The sequence below is a fragment of the Xenopus laevis genome, chromosome 3S (genome assembly GCF_017654675.1).
Source record: "Xenopus laevis strain J_2021 chromosome 3S, Xenopus_laevis_v10.1, whole genome shotgun sequence".
In the NCBI taxonomy this organism is placed as follows: domain Eukaryota; kingdom Metazoa; phylum Chordata; class Amphibia; order Anura; family Pipidae; genus Xenopus; species Xenopus laevis.
In genome coordinates, this window is record NC_054376.1 from 129,739,159 (window position 1) to 129,756,117 (window position 16,959).

General features: G+C 39.7%; 1 protein-coding gene across 1 annotated transcript; it reads left to right on the forward strand.

Annotated features, from left to right (window-relative positions):
• The first annotated feature begins 2,430 nt into the window (after nucleotides 1-2,430).
• Nucleotides 2,431-15,939, forward strand: LOC108703554 (NXPE family member 3). Its single transcript, XM_018239738.2, has 6 exons — nucleotides 2,431-2,548; nucleotides 4,406-4,909; nucleotides 7,511-7,731; nucleotides 10,199-10,272; nucleotides 12,679-12,885; nucleotides 14,762-15,939. Exons 1-6 carry the CDS (start codon nucleotides 2,492-2,494, stop codon nucleotides 15,292-15,294), a joined length of 1,596 nt encoding a protein of 531 aa, XP_018095227.1. The 5' UTR covers nucleotides 2,431-2,491; the 3' UTR covers nucleotides 15,295-15,939.
• The last annotated feature ends 1,020 nt before the right edge of the window (nucleotides 15,940-16,959 follow it).

A 16,959-nucleotide genomic window follows, 5' to 3' on the forward strand; every position in this document is an offset into this window, starting at 1 on the left:
TTAGAGATTTAATGATCTTCTCATATTCTATAACAGTCTCTGCTCCAGCTTTGCCTTTATTTATAGTCTCTGCACCAGTATCACCAGCACCTTGCAATGCAGTTTGTATCACAGTCACTCCATCACTGGTCACTGCAGTCTCTACTTCAGCCTCCCCCTCACCTGGTAGCACAGTCTCTGCTCCCACTAACCCCTCACTCACCGGCCTCTCATTTCTTGCCTCCATCGGAGAATGCTTTAACTCCATGCTGTCTCTGAGATCACTCTCAGCCACGTCCAGTGCAATGTAGCAACCTGGCTCCTCAGCATCAGCGGCCATTTTCTGTTCACCAGACCCCATACTGCCATTCCCAGCAGTCTCAGCACTGACTTTTGGGGTAGCCTCTGTTGCAGCTCTACAGCTCCCCGCAGATACTCCAACTCCAGCTCCCTGCTCCAGCGCAGCATCCATTTCCAGACTCTCCTGGGCCTCACCATAGGCAAAGCCATCACTTTCCATTAGAGTCTCATCTGTAGCCAGCGTCAGCTTTGGATTGCTTACAACAGCACTCTCCACAAGCTCTGCCATATTGGAAGTGGCAGCCCTCCTGCTAGAACCCAACCGGGTCTTCAGCACACGGCTTGAAGCCAAGGCTCCCTTCTTCTTCATGATAGAAGAGGGGCTAAAGGGGTGATGGGGGGGAAAAAAAAATAAAAATAAAAAAATAAATGAGAAAACTAACCCCCCAGATCCGCAAGGGACTGGGAGAAAACACAGCAAACAGAGCACACCCTCCACACAACCTCTCTTGTGTTAGAGAGCTGTTATCTGGTTACCTTCCCATTGTTCTTTTGTTTGGCTGCTGGGGGGGGAGGGAGGAGGTGATATCACTCCAACTTGCAGTACAGCAGTAAAGAGTGATTGAAGTTTATCAGAGCACAAGTCACATGGCTTGGGGCAGCTGGGAAATTGACAAAATGTCTAGCCCCATGTCAGATTTCAAAATTGAATATAAAAAAATCAGTTTGCTCTTTTGAGAAATGGATTTCAGTGCAGAATTCTGCTGGAGCAGCACTATTAACTGATTTATTTTGAAAAAAAATGTTTTCCCCATGACAGTATCCCTTTAATAGTTAATAGTGCTGCTCCAGCAGAATTCTGCACTGAAAATCCATTTTCTCAAAAGAGCAAACTGATTTTTTTATATTTAATTTTCAAATCTGACATGGGGCTAGACATATTGTCAGTTTCTCAGCTGCCCCAGTCATGTGACTTGTGCTCTGATAAACTTCAGTCACTCTTTACTGCTGTACTGCAAGTTGGAGTGATATCACCCCCCCCCCCAGCAGCCAGACAACAGAACAATGGGAAGGTAACCAGATAGCACCTCCATAACACAAGAGACCAGCTTGATCTAAGAACAGCACTCAATAGTAAAATCCAGGTCCCACTGAGACACATTCAGTTACATTGAGTAGGAGAAACAACAGCCTGCCAGAAAGCAGTTCCATCCTAAAGTGCTGGCTCTTTCTGAAATCACATGACCAGGCAAAATGAGCTGAGATGCACCTACACACCAATATTACAACTAAATACACTTGCTGGTTCAGGAATGACATTTTATATTGTATCATTTGCAGTGTAAATTTAGAAATAAAAACTATGCCATAAAAATCATGACAGAATCCCTTCAAGGACGTCTTCAGATATCATTCATGACACAGGCTGATAAAATGGTGACTGCACCCAGTACATTTACTTCTCAAATGTATCTGATTTAGAAAGTGCAGCTGTTGTTACCCAATAACACAGAGGTACATTCTTGTCTTGGTACTTTATGGTTATTCATCTCGGAATCTAGGAGAACTCCAAGAAAAAAATTGGCAATTCAAATTTTTTTTCATGAAGTGCAATCCTATCATTCTCAAATCAAATACCCCCTTGAATGTGAATAGGAGCTCATAAAAACAGAACACAGATTTACTGCAGTGTCTAGGTCAGCTCAGCTTTAAGCAAGTGAGCTGGAGAAGAAGACCTGTTGGCACATCTGGTGGTACCATAAAGCTCATAGAAGAAGACAAAGGTGCATTGCTGGAAGGGTAGTGTAAAAGCCACATAATCCAAGATCACAGCGTTTGGCAGTCACTGCTTCAGGGTCTGAAAGGCATTTTGTTGCGTCTGTGCTCTAACCCCTAAAATGTTGCAAGCAGTTGGGTAAGAGGAGTTGTGATATGGAGAAAGCCCTTTAGATATCAATGTTTTGGTATGGAGGCCACTACTCGGTGGTCTGTATTTTGTTGGGATCTGGGACCACCCCTCAACCCCCCGGATTGTCCTACAGCAAGTCAGGTAAATGCTACTGTTAGTGAAGCAACTCGTATTGTGTGTCAGTGAAGTTCAGCAAAGGAAGTGCAGTTAATCAGGGCGTGGAGTATAGACTTTGGGCTTCATAATGACAGAGTAATTATAAGAGCACAACAGATCTCTCACTGCAGTGACTGCTGCTGAACCATGAACAGACGCTTGCTCGGGATTGTGTCCTTCTGCACTTTGTGGTTTGTCATTGGGGTAAGATAGTCTGTTCACTGTATGTGTGTATGTGTCAATGCATATGTGTTTAAGTAACTGTATGTGTGTGTGCGTGTGTCACTGTTTGTGTGTGTTTGCATCTCCATGTACAGAGTGTGTGTTAGAGTGCATGTATGTATATGTGAAGGCATGAGTGGTGTAAATCTGCTTGTATGATATGTGAATGTGTGTGTGTTTGTGTTTATGACAATCTGTATAGGGGGCTCAAATGCACACCCCAGAAGCACTTATTCAGGGAGCACATCTGCTCTGGGTGTGGCTTTGTTCTGCACTTTACTCAGAATAAACAATTGATGCAGAAAATAAGGGACGGGGAAGGGGTTTCCTCTATGCGCCTCCCCTCACCCACAGCTAATTGATTAGAAGTCATTAGAAGTCTCTGGGTCCCAGTGCTTTTCCTACAGTAAAAAAGATGCAGGGAATTGTTTTGACTTTAGATACCCTGAGATTGAATGTAATGTCTTTGGGTGTAACCAGCAGCCCTTTTATATTATGTAACTCCACATACTGTAGGCTGGGCTAGATCTTGTCCGACTAGAAAACAAGCAGGATGGGCCTTTGCTACATTTAAAGGGTGTAGAAATGTTGTTGTGCAACTAGGGTCGCCCATCAATGCTATCAGGCTGTGATTCCTGTACTACAGGCCAGTCTTGCCTTAGGGGAGAGCTACCCCCTTGCTATCCCTCCTAGTTGGAGCACAGGCTGCTCTTGCTCACAAGTTCTATCTTTTCTACATAGTGCTGTTACAGAGAACTACCCTGTCCTGACTACTCCTCATTCATGGGGTCTCTGTATCATCCAGAGCTTCACCACCCTTGGGACCTTCCTTAACTGGGGCCTAAGCTCCAGGCTCCCAGTGCCTCCACTCCCTCCTGGAGTGGCAGGGGGAAAAAGAAACTCCACCCTCTGTCCAGCTCTATACTGAAGTGTGACAGCAACTTGTCATCAGCCTCTGGGCCAATCACACACTGTACACGTTATGCTAACAAGCAAAAGTAGATACATGGGCTTTAGCCCAGCAACCAGAGAACAAGGAAGTGACGTGGAAGCCAAAAAACAATAAAATGAACTTTAATATTCTATTCACTAAAGGCACTGAAAACGTATTTATCCCTTTATGTGAGTAGTTAATATATTACTTGTGTTGCCCAACACTTCAACAGAATGAAGCGGTTCTACTGCATTTATATCCCCTATAAATAAATAATAGATGTCCCCATTTTGTCCCCAGGATTTTTAAAGTTCTTCCCCCAACAGAGTCTTTGCTGATTTCTGCTCACGGTTCAGCCATTTATATCAGGGTCCTTTATGAGCATCAGTAGTGATGGGCGAATTTATTCGCCAGGTGCGAATTCGCGAAACGTCCGCGAAAATTCGCGGCAAAAAACAGACGCCGGCGTCAAAAACGGGACGCCAGCGCCGAAGCGAAACGGCGAAAATTCGCCCATCGCTAAGCATCAGCATTAGGAGGCTTTGACTTGGAATATCGTGTAGTATTAGTACTAATTCTAAACATTCAATACCAGGTAGAATAATAATTTCTCCCTAAGAATATCGTACTTTACACTCATATCTTTGAGCAGATGCTTCCTCTCTCTGAGCCCCAGTTGTGGTAAATGCTTTCTACTTCCTCAATGAAATTTTCCCTCACTCTCTCTCTCTTTTCTGCAACCACTTTGCTAAACCAATATATGTGTTTAATTCTCCCTTTTTTTCTGTTTACTCTTTGTTTCCATTTCCTCCACTTTTCTTTGATCACCAAATACAGAAATAAATGAATATCAATGCATAAAGTTAATTATTAGTTTTCATTATTTAACCCCATATTATCCTCAGTTAATTTACAGATTTACACAAATAGAATCATTTAGTAGAGATTACCACAAGACCCTTGCAGATACTCATACAGTATCTACTCCAACCCATCATCCAACATCCCCTGAAGATAAAGAGCTGCAGAACTTGCTGAGATTGACAGAATGGAACATTGTACCAGTCCCTGTTGACTTTCAGCTTTCCACAAGCCATAGGACTTCTTCATTCACATTACTGCACCAACGTTCCACTTATACCATGGGAGAAACCATAGAAGTTCTAGTCATAGCTAAGGACCACAAAGGTCACCCAAAGACATATGGAGGAGATTTCTTTAATGTGAAACTTTACTCTACCAGTATGAAAGCTGGAGTCAGTGGATCTGTCCAAGATCACAACAATGGTACCTACACAGCAACATTTCTTCTTGTCTGGCCAGGAGAGACAAAGATCTCAGTTAAACTTATGCATTCAAGTGAGGCCATTGCTATTCTGCATGAGAAGAGAGACTCACGTCCAGACAAGGTAAGAAGGTGTTGAGCATCCATGTCTTTATTTTAAGCCATTAAACCTCCTTCATTTTTTCATGGTGGGTACAAGGTAGGAAGGGAATGCCTACAAGCTTCCACTCACCCTCCACTCTTGCTTCCTGCTCTGACTAACACAGCCAGCACAGGATCCAAGGGCCATGCCGCAGGTCTGTGGGGTCTGAAGTTGAGCTATAGTATTAAAACAGTCAAACACTGTGTGCAGAGTGAAAAAAAGTTGCCAATGGCAGACTTTTTGCAACATCACAATTAGGCCTCTTTTCTTTAGCTTTCTTCACTAGTTTTCTGAAATCTTTCTTGAGGAGTACCCCCCAGTTTTGTCATTGGTACTAATATGGTCCATGACCGATGGGTCTTCATTGGCCTGTCTCAATAATCTGCCCCTCCATTACATCAAATTCAAGGCAAACAACACACAGTTGTGAATGCACTGTTGTGGCAACACATTATCGTGTACTAGCTGTGCCGGCTGTGATGAACTGTCCTTTGGTTTACATGACCGCTATAGTGCATTGAATTGCAGGTGTGAATGTCTTTCAGCTTTTCGACAGAAGGAAGTTTTGTGAGGTATAGATACATCTTCTATATCTCATGTTTTCATTTCAAGTCAATGGGCACCATTGCCTCCAGTCATGGGTGCTTTTGAGTTGGTGGTGGACAGTGTGGCATATTGCACAGTACTATGTACTATGGGAAGGGTAAATAGAATGTCTTTAGAATGCTTCTAAATGCATACACATCTCTATATCCTTATAAACAAGGCAAGGCATAGGTAAGGTCAGTCTTCATGGTTCAACAGAAAGGTGAGCATTCCAGTTAGTTGGGTCACTTGAAGTTTAATTGAGTTCAAGGAGACAAATGAAGCATGTAAAACTGCAGTCAGGCAAGCAAGAATTATAAATGAAAAGGACTGAAGGTAATTTGAAGGTAAAACAGGTTTAACAAATGATTGTATTGACCCTACATATATGTTATATAATGTTGAATTTTGCTTCAGTATCTGCTCTTGGGGGCAAATTCACTAAGATTCGTAGTTGCGCCAGGTGCAACTTCGCCGCGCTTCGCCGCACTTCGCCAGGCGTAGTTTCGCCAGCGCTCCGCAAATTCACTAAAATCCGAAGTTGCGCACAGGGGTAGCGTAAGGTTGCGAAGTTGCGCTAGCGTTGATTCGCTAAGTGAAGCGAAGTTACGCTAGCGAAGGTTAATTTGCATACGGCGCCAAATTCAAATTTCAATGGAGGAATACGTATCAGCACTACAAATGTCTGGGAAACTTTCAAAACATCAAATAAAATTTTTTTTTTGCCCTACACATGTGCCCACTGTATAGTTAAGTTGCCATGAGTTAGGAAATGTAGGGGGGAAGGAGGGGAGCCCCAAAAAAATTCTCGATCTTTTTCAGCCTATCACCCATAATATAGAAAACACGCCAGCGTTTTTTAGGACTTAGAAAAAATTTGAACTTTTTTGGAAGCAATCCCTATCTACTCTATTGCGCTTCGCCTGGTCTGAGGTGGCGAAGGAAGTCTAGCGTAAAAGGTAGCGTTCAGTACAATGCGCGCGTTAGTGAATTTGCTAGTTACGTCCGTAGCGAAAATTTGCCAGGCGAAAGGGTACGAAGTAACACTAGCGAATCTACGCCAGTGTTCGTTAGTGAATTTGCGAAGTAACGAAAATGCCCAACGCTAGCGTTCGGCGCTTCGGCGCTTAGTGAATTTGCCCCTTGGTGAGGAGCATTATGAATTGTTTTTCACAGTTCTGACTGGTGCTTAACAGCCGAGAGTCATTAAATAAACAAGAAGACTTAATTTAGACACTTCTGAAAATATATTAAATCTGTAGTAATAAATCAACTTGACTTGCTGTGTTTTTCTTGAAGACGTTTCAGGATCCAGGATCCTTAATATATAATGAGGAAGTTACACAACTGTGCAAACAGTCATACAATAGTGCTGTAATTGTTGGATTGTGGATTGTTGTCAAATACCGGCACTACACTAAGTATGCTCTAGTCCATGGGTCCCCAACCTTTTTCACCAGTGAGCAACATTCAGATGTAAAAAAAAATTGGGGAGCAACACAAGAATGAAAATTGTTCCTGGGGGTTGTTAAATAAGGGTTGTGATTGACTATTGGTAGCCCCTATGTGGACTGGCAGCAGACAGGAGGCTCTGTTTGGTAGGACACCTGGTTTTTATACAACCAAAACTTGCCTCTAAGCGTGGAATTCAAAAATAAGCATCTGCTCTGAGGCCACTGGGAGCAACATCCAAGGGGTTGGGGAGCAACATGTTACTCATGAGCTACTGGTTGGTGATCACTGCGTCTAGTCCAATAACAAAAAGTAAACAAATGGTAAAAGGAAGAGAAACTCACAGTTCACCCCAGTCTGAGGTGCATATATATGAAACAAGACAAAAAGATGTGTCTTTACCAAAAATTAACAAAAGAAATGTAAAAATCCAAAGACATTTATTAGGACATGTAAGACCAAAGACCTAACGCATTTCATGCCTGCTTGAGATAGTGTAATGGTCATGTTTATAGCTCCTAATATACAGTATTATCTTTTGTACAGGTATACTACCATGGGCACTTTGAATTGAATGGAATCAGGGAAGTGGTGGAGTGTAATTTTGACCTCCCGGGACGTGATGTTTGTGAATATTATGATGCAGCGAGCGGTGAGAAGTGGGTGTGTGTCCGGCCAAAGAAGCTCCCTTGTAACTCGTACCGTCAACATTCCTCAGGAGGAAACCGTGACATCTTCAATAATAAAGAGAAGGAATTCCTCTCAATGTACTGATTCCAAATATTCACATTCTTCCTCTATCGAAACAACTGATGTGGGATTCACCCTAATTGAAATATAAGTAGGCTCTGGAATATTTATTTGAATAACGTACAGTGCAATGAATTAATTCATATATGATTATTGGAGAATTGCAGAATCTTTAGCTTGACCACTTTACTGTGTGTTTAAGAGCTCTATAATGGTAAAGCATATATTATTCTAAAAGGGATTCTGTCACTGGAAAACATATTTTTTGTTTATTTTTCCAAAACGCATCAGTTCATAGCTCTGTTCCAGCAGAATTCTGCACTGAAATCTATTTTTGAAAAAAGCAAACAGGTTTTCTTTTATATTTAATTTTAAAATTTTAAATTGGGTTAGAAATAATGTCCGTTTTCCAGGTGCCCCCAGTCACGTGACTTGTGCTCTGATAAACTTCAGTCACTCTTTACTGCTGTACTGCAAATTGGAGTGAAATCACCCCCTCCCTTTCCCCCCAACAACAGAACAATGGAAAGGTAACCAAATAGCAGCTCCCTAACACAAGAAAATCACTCCCTGGTAGATGAGAATAGCACTCCAAATCCCACTGCAACTCCTCTCGTTACAATGAATAGGAGGAACAATAGCCTGCCTGAAAGCGGCTCCATTTTGAAGTGCTGGCTCCATCTGGAAGCACAGGATTATGCAAAATGACCTGAGATGATACACACATCAATAGGACAAGTGGAAAAAAAATACTTGTTAGAAGAAAAGCTACACCATAAAAATCAAGACAGAATCCCTGTAATGCTGAATCCTGGGGCCATGCACGCCCTCTCTGCAGCTGATTTTATGAATTATGGTTTGGGAGGAGACTCTAGAATTACAAATTACAAAATCTTGTTTGAACTAAAGCTTCATTCATTTCCTCAGTACTAAATCTAGGGGGATATTACCACTGAACTTCCTGTGTTGATCTGTAGCTTCTTCTTAAAGGGATTCCGTCGTGATTTTTATGATGTCGTTTTTATTTTTAAATTAAACTTTTTACACTGCAAATAATTCACTCTACCCTGTAAAATTTCATTCCTGAACCAGCAAGTGTATTTTTTTTAATTTTTAATATTGGTGTGTAGGTGCATCTCAGGTCATTTTGCCTGGTCATGTGATTTCAGAAAGAGCCAGCACTTTAGGATGGAACTGCTTTCTGGCAGGCTGTCATTTCTCCAATTCAATGTAACTGAATGTGTCTAAGTGGGACCTGGATTTTACTATTGAGTGCTGTTCTTAGATCTACCAGGCAGCTGTTATCTTGTGTCAGTGAGCGGTTATCTGGTTACCTTCCCTTTGTTTCTGCTGTTAGGCTGCTGGGGGGGAAAGGGAGGGGGGATGATTTCGCTCCAACTTGCGGTACAGCGGTAAAGAGTGACTGAAGTTTATCAGAGCAGTCACATGACTGGGGGCAGCTGGGAAACCAACAATATGTCTAGCCACATGTCAGATTTCAAAATTAAATATAAAAAATCAGTTTGCTCTTTTGAGAAATGGTTTTCATTGCAGAATTATGCTGGAGCAGCACTATTAATTGATGTTTTCCCATGACAATATCCCTTTAATAATCATACTGGGGTTCACTTATCAACACTGTACAAATGACCACCTGCACAGTAGCTCATAGCAACCAATAAAAATGTGAGCTTTCATTGTTCTACCTACAGCCTGCTAAAAAAAACCGAATCACTGAATTATTATATAACCAGTAAATTAAAGCGATACTGACACATTCCTATAAAAATCATAGGAACGTGTCCTTATAAAATATATGCTGCACCTGTAATCAATCCCCATAAAGCCCCCCGCAAAGGCGCCCCCAGCCCCCGCAAAACGATGTGCTGCCGACCTGCTCACGTTACTAACAGATCTTCCAGGTTGCTTCAGTGACGCTGGGATGGGGGCGGAGCAATCCTTCCATAGGCTGAATTCCTGTTTTCATTCATAATCAGCCAATGGAAGGATTGCACCGCCCCCAGCCCAGCGCCACTGAAACGGCTCACAAGATCTTTTAGTAGTGTCGGAGGGTCGGATGAATGCAGGTTTGCGGGGGCTGGGGGATGCTTTGTGGGGGGCTTTGAGGGGAATGATTATGGGTGGAGCATTTACTTGATACTGATACGTTCCTATGATTTTTATAGGAATGTGTCAGTATCGCTTTAAGTGTTGCATGCTGAGCAAAATAAATGTTCCTGATTGAATCAGTTCCTATTGTAATTATAAAAATAGCTTATATATTATTTGATGGATTGCAGTATATAGGAGGATTGCCCAAATAAATGTTGTCTTCCTCCCTCCATATTACAGATTTTAATAGAGATTGTCTCCATTTTATTCCCAGTATTTTTGTGGATAAAATTGTACATTTTGATTTATTATTATTTAGAGTTCCTGGTCAGCCTGAACATTCTTAATATATCATTGTTTTTCTCTTTACAGGTCTTTTACTGACCAGGACATTCAGACTAACTTGAAACCATTGAATGTACTGCCAACAAGTGTGAGCAGGAATGGTAAGCCATTTGGGTACTTTGTTGAGTTTAATGAAGAGGGAATCTATAATAAAAAGGGATCTATTTGTTCTCCTAGATATGTTTAATGCAATGGCTGATACAGAAATGTAATTAATTAGAAGAAAAAGAAAACCACCCTTCTTCTATAATTACAACAGCTGATCTCCAAATGTTATTAGCTTTCCAATTCTAAAAACAATGGACCGCAGGAATTTAAAGAAACAAGAACTACCAACTGTGCAACACAGCAATTCAACCGCCTTAGTAATTGGTGGTCAACCTTTGCTTGTCATTTATTAATGACCTGGAGGTGGCCATTGAAAGTACTGTTTCTATTTGTGCAGATGAGACTAAATTGTGCAGAACTATAGGTTCCATGCAGGATGCTGCCACTTTGCACAGTGATTTGTCTAAACTGGAAAACTGGGCAGCAAACTGGAAAATGAGGTTCAATGTTGATAAATGCAGGTTATGCACTTTGGCAAAAATAATATAAATGCAAGTTATACACTAAATGGCAGTGTGTTGGGAGTTTCCTTAAATGAGAAGGATCTTGGGGTCTTTGTAGATAACAAGTTGTCTAATTCTGGGCAGTGTCATTCTGTGGCTACTAAAGCAAATAAAGTTCTTGTATAAAAAAGGGCATTAACTCAAGGGATGAAACATAATTGTGTCTCTTTATAGGTCCCTGGTGAGGCCTCATCTGGAGTATGGGGGCAGTTTTGGACTCCAGTCCTTAAGAGGGATATAAATGAGCTGGAGAGAGTGCAGAGACTAAGTGCAACTAAACTGGTTAGAGGGAGGGAAGAGTTAAATTATGAGGGGAGACTGACAAGGTTGGGGTTGTTTTCTCTGGGGGAAAAAAGGCGCTTGTGAGGGGACATGATTAGACTTTACAAGTACATTAGAGGACATTATAGACAAATAGCAGGGGACCTTTTTACCCATAAAGAGAATCACGTACCAGAGGCCTCCCCTTCAGACTAGAGGAAAAGAAGTTTCATTTAAAGGAACAGAGTAGGGGGTTCATCACAGTGAGGACAGTGAGGTTGGGGAATGCACTGCCGGGTGATGATTCAGTTAATGACTATAAGAGGGACTTGGATGATTTCTTGGACAGACATAATACAAAGGCTATTGTGATACTAAACTCTATAGTTAGTATAGATATGGGTATATAGAATTTAATTAAAAGTAGGGAGGGGTGTGTGTATGGGGCTGGGTTTTCATTTGGAGGGGTTGGACTTGATGGACTTTGTCTTTTTTCAACCCAATTTAACTATGTAACTATGTAATTGTGTAATTGTGTAACTGTGTAATTGTTTCAGTTCATTAATTATCTACTTGCAGATCATTTGGTTAGTGCCTCCTTATGATGAGACAATCAATTCATAACTATATAAAGTTAATTTGTAGGAATCCATTAAAGATTAATCAAACAAATTGATATCAATCAAAGTGCTGTGCCAATAAATAATGGTTATATTCATTTTCTAGTCGCTTGTAGAATTAATTGGTGACCATTAAAAAATATTGGATAAATTAATTCCCAATCAGCTCAAATTCATAAGAAAATAGTAGAATAAAGAAATATAGAGAGGTGGAGTTGTCCCGTTAGCTACTTCCTATAGTTTTTCTATCCCTGGGACACCATAAAGCTGTAGAAGGTAGAGTAGCCGGGACTGTGGTCTTGAATATTAGTTTGCCCTAAACTGTGGAGAGAACTAACTGTAACTGTTGGATCCTCCAACGTGCGTTTCACAAAATTAGCTTTCTCAAGGCAAATGGCGGCTATTCGGATGAAAAACAATTTAAATCCCTTCCAGGTTCAGTGTCATGTGGAGGATCTTGCGGGAACTTCTCTGTAACGACATTCGGTTCTCTCACCAGAATCTCTTCAACATATTACGCTACGTAGCTGAGTCTTAGAAAGCCTGAATTGGAATTGGAAAGATAATAACGTTTGGAGACCAACTGTTGTAATTGATTTCTTCTAATTCATTTTATTCTATTACACTGATTTTTTAATCAGACCTCACGTCTCATCAATTGGATAAATTATAAGTAAATAATCAAGGGTATCATTTGCTCTTTCTTAATATAACGATACAGAAATGTGTAATGAGCAATGTGGGGCCTCTGCTATGCAAATTGGCTTTAAATTCTCATAAGAACTTATATGGCAGCAATTGCTGCTACACTGGCTATAATCTAAATAATTGTAGCTGATACAAGTGTGTTAGAACTTCTACATTTCATTATATTTGAGTACATGCAAAGCCCTTTTATATTTTCAGTTATTGGCCCTTTAAATCAGTTTTGATGTACATCTTGTAACCAGGACATTGCAAGACTATGTTTGCTTGTGTGATTATTTCAGTGACCTATACCCTATTTCTGTTATAGGAACAAGGACAGTGTGCACTTCTGGGTTACCTATTCCAAATCCTTCTGGGTTTTATTATCAGGATTTGTGGGAGTCTCTCGTCTGTTCCAACCAGCATTTCCCTGATCCTTCCAGTGTAGCCAATTGTCTGGCTGGGAAAAACATCTACATGTTTGGAGATTCCACCCTGCGCCAGTGGTGGGAGCATATAGTTGACTTTGTACCCTGTAAGTGGCTTTAAACCCCATTAAACCATTGAGTATATTGTACTGGGGTCCTGGATGTCCTTCAGTTATCTTTCTGGACAGTTTTGATTCAACAATGTAACTCATATGCTTAAACAAAAAAACTTGAAAGAACAGATGTTAATGCAGAACCTTCATCTGCAAATAGGTTTTAAAAGGATAAAGTTATGGGAAAAAAAAATTCAGAACGCATTAGTTAATAGTGCTGCTCCAGCAGAATTCTGCACTGAAATCCATTTCTCAAAAGAGCAAACAGATTTTTTTTTTTTATTTAATTTTGAAATCTGACATGGGGCTAGACATATTGTCAGTTTCCCAGCTGCCCCCAGTCATGTGACTTGTGCTCTGACAAACTTCCGTCACTCTTTACGGCCTGGTAGATTTAAGAACAACACTCAATAGTAAAATCCAGGTCCCACTGAGACACATTCAGTTACATTGAGTAGGAGAAACAACAGCCTGCCAGAAAGCAGTTCCATCCTAAAGTGCTGGCTCTTTCTGAAAGCACATGACCAGGCAAAATGACCTGAGATGCACCTACACACCAATATTACAACTAAATACACTTGTTGGTTCAGGAATGACATTTTATATTGTACAGTCAATTATTTGCAGTGTAATTTAGAAATAAAAACTACACCATAAAAATCATGACAGAATCCCTTTAATGTGCCAACCTACAGTACTTGTTAGTAAATAAATGCCAGTGAAGATTTGGAACTGAACAAAACAATTTGTCATGATGATTGCACCAATTTTCCTCTGATTTATTCTCCCACCTCCTTGTTGAGGGTTTTTTTTTTACAGATAGCCTATCCAAATGACATAACTCTGTTTTCATATCCTCTGCTTCTGATATTGTTGACCATACTCTCCTAATGCAAAATCTTTTGGTACCCAGGATGAAGCTGCATCTTGTTTTTCTTCTTTCTCTGTTGCTTTTGCTAACAAATAATTTTTCTCAGATCGACTTAATGTGGGGTGCCTTGGGGTTATGTACTACCTGGAAATTGTTTTTTTAGAAGACTGTATCCCTTCATTTTGCCATAAATATCACTTGAATATCACAGAATCAAAACGTGCCCTTTACACAAATTATATTCTTGTAAGTAGATATTAATAGGATATTTTAACAAAAAAACTTCTTAGAAATCTTATGATATTGCTATGTTATAATTTTGTTGGCTTTACACATATTCTGCCCACACTGGATAACTTCATGTTAAGTTTTATTATTTGAAGGAACACCATTGCCCCATGCTTTAATTCATTCTACTTTTTGAATAAAAAAGTTCCTTGTTTTATTTAATTTTGGAGATAGCACTTTGTAAAAAATCACTATAGCGCTTTAGAACACATAAGAAAATTCTGTGTATAGATTTCCTATAGACCAAGACACACACAGAATTGTGCTGATCTTTATCAGCTATGGTGATGATTATCTTGATTTGGATAGCCATCAGACAGGTTGTGGGACCTCTGAAGGAGGCCTTTGAATAAATGATATATTTGTGATAATTGCCTTCCTTGGTTCAGAAACATTGTCTTCACCCAACCATTATTAGGATCGGACCACACTTCACTAATTAGGTAAAACCTTTCTTGTTTAAACGTTCATGTCATTATAAACATTAATAGACCCTTTGCTAAAGACTCATATATTTAAGTAAGATGAAAATGCTACGAACTTAAGGTCAGTATATGTTTAAGACATTGTGATATACCAGGCAGATGAGAAATGAGTCATGAGGCCCTTACTGGAGAAATTCTTTATCTGAGCTGGAATTCATCTTGATTCTTCCAGTGATACTTCTAATATTTTCTGAATAAATGTTTTTCTTCTTAATTCCTTCCTAAGCTCTCAAGCAGATAGACCTCCATTTGGAACATAATCCAGGTCCTCTGCTAGCAACAGACACAGAGCACAATTACCTGGTCCAATGGAGAGTGCATCAGAAGCCACTGCGCATGGAGAAGACTTGGATCAGGGAAATTCACTACATTGCATCTGAGCTTGACAATCTTGGAGGACGAAAAGGGATGGTTATTGTCATTAATTGCTGGGCTCATTTCCTCACCTTCCCCATAAAAATATATATCTGGCGACTTCGTGGAATCAGAGATGCTGTAAAAAGGTTATTGGAGCATAACCCTGAAATCAAGATCCTTATTAAATCAGCCAACACTGGTTATCGCTTCTCCCATGGAAGTGACTGGTTGTCTCTTCAGCTTGACACAGTGATGAGAGCCATGTTCTCAGACTTGCCAGTTACTATTTTGGATGTTTGGCAGATGACGTCTTGTCACCGAGAGCCAGAAAATCTCCATCCACCAAAAGTCATTGTTAAGAATGAAGTTGACCTAATGCTTTCATTCATCTGCCCTTCCTGAGGTTATTAGCAATACCCAATTTCATTGGAAGAGAGAAACTGACTTTGATAGGTTGGCAGATTTATTATAAATTCAATTTTATTTAGTCTTTCAGATAAAAGCTACCTCATATTTCATATTGGCAAAACTAAAGTTGAGCGAATTTTGGGTTTCCATCAAATGTAATTTGTTGTTATCTTAATTTAAATTCTTACAGGTTAATGTAATACAAAGTCTTATTGTTGCTCACAGCAAGACCAAATGACTAACAGCTGACCAGATATTGCTATATGCTGATTGGTTGCTATGGGTTACTAGAGAAGAAGCAAATTTAAGAACATTTATTACATAACCTTCCTAGCTCTTACAAGTAGGGTTCTTTTGCTTTATGCTCTTCGATGCCTTCCGTGTTTATTGTCCTGTCTTTGTAATTAGCTTGGTGTTGCATTTTTACTTCTTATTTGGTACAGAGCAAAAAAAATACCATTGTTTTTAAAATTGTTACTACTACTGCTTGTTTTTTTATTATTATTTTTTTTTCTTTTTATTTATTATTATTATTAGTGATAGGCGAAAATCAACACTATTATGAAAAATTCATCAAGGGGCCCATTTACTTAGCTCGAGTGAAGGAATAGAGGAAAAATAGTTTGAATTTTGAATGTTTTTTTTGGCCACTTCGACCATCGAATGGGCTACTTTGACCTTCGACTACAACCTTCGACTTCGAATTGAACGATTCGAAATTAAAATCGTTCGACTATTCGATAGTCGAAGTACTGTCTCTTTAAAAAATTCTTCGACCCCCTAGTTCGCCACCTAAAAGCTACCGAGGCCAATGTTAGCCTAAGGGGAAGGTCCCCATAGGCTTCCTAACAGTTTATTGATCGAAGGAATATCCTTCAATCGATGGATTAAAATCCTTCGAATCGTTCAATTCGAAGGATTTAATTGTTTCTTTGATCGTTCAATCATATAAATAGCGGTAAATCCTTCGCCTTCGATATTCGAAGTCGATGGATTTTACTTCGACGGATGAATATCGAGGGTTAATTAACCATCGATAGTCGACCCTAGGTAAATGTGCCCTCAAATGTGTTGGAGTCTATGGGCGACAATTATTTTTGGATGCGCAACAATTTTTTTCACCCATTGGAGTCTATGAGCGTTTTTTTCCCTGCAAAACCGGGCGAAATATAAGAATTTCTGTTGATATTTTGCATTCACTGTCTATATTGGAAATCCATTCTGGTAGGTTTCAGATACTTCTAAAGCATAGAAAGAATCTGTATTGTTTGAAAAGGCCAATAAAATTTACAAATAAATGATAAATTATAAACACTTTTTTTGCTTTAAACATTAGCTGGGTTTGCTTGTCCCTGAAATTTTTACTTCTGTGTTTTCCGAATAACATTTGGAAATACATATCCTAATATTTATTAAATTAAGTTCATATCACATTTCTTTTCTAACTCTTTTGGACTTACCTGGAAAATGAAAATATAAAATAGCATACCTTATGGAAAACACAATATAGGAATTTTCTAATCTGACCATGGCAATTTGGGGATCATGCATATTCTTTTTTTAGATAAATGCATTTTTGATGGACTTATTTTTGAAACTCAGTATTTCATGGGACAAATGAATTCTTCACAATATGAAAATCTTTACAAGATACTAGAA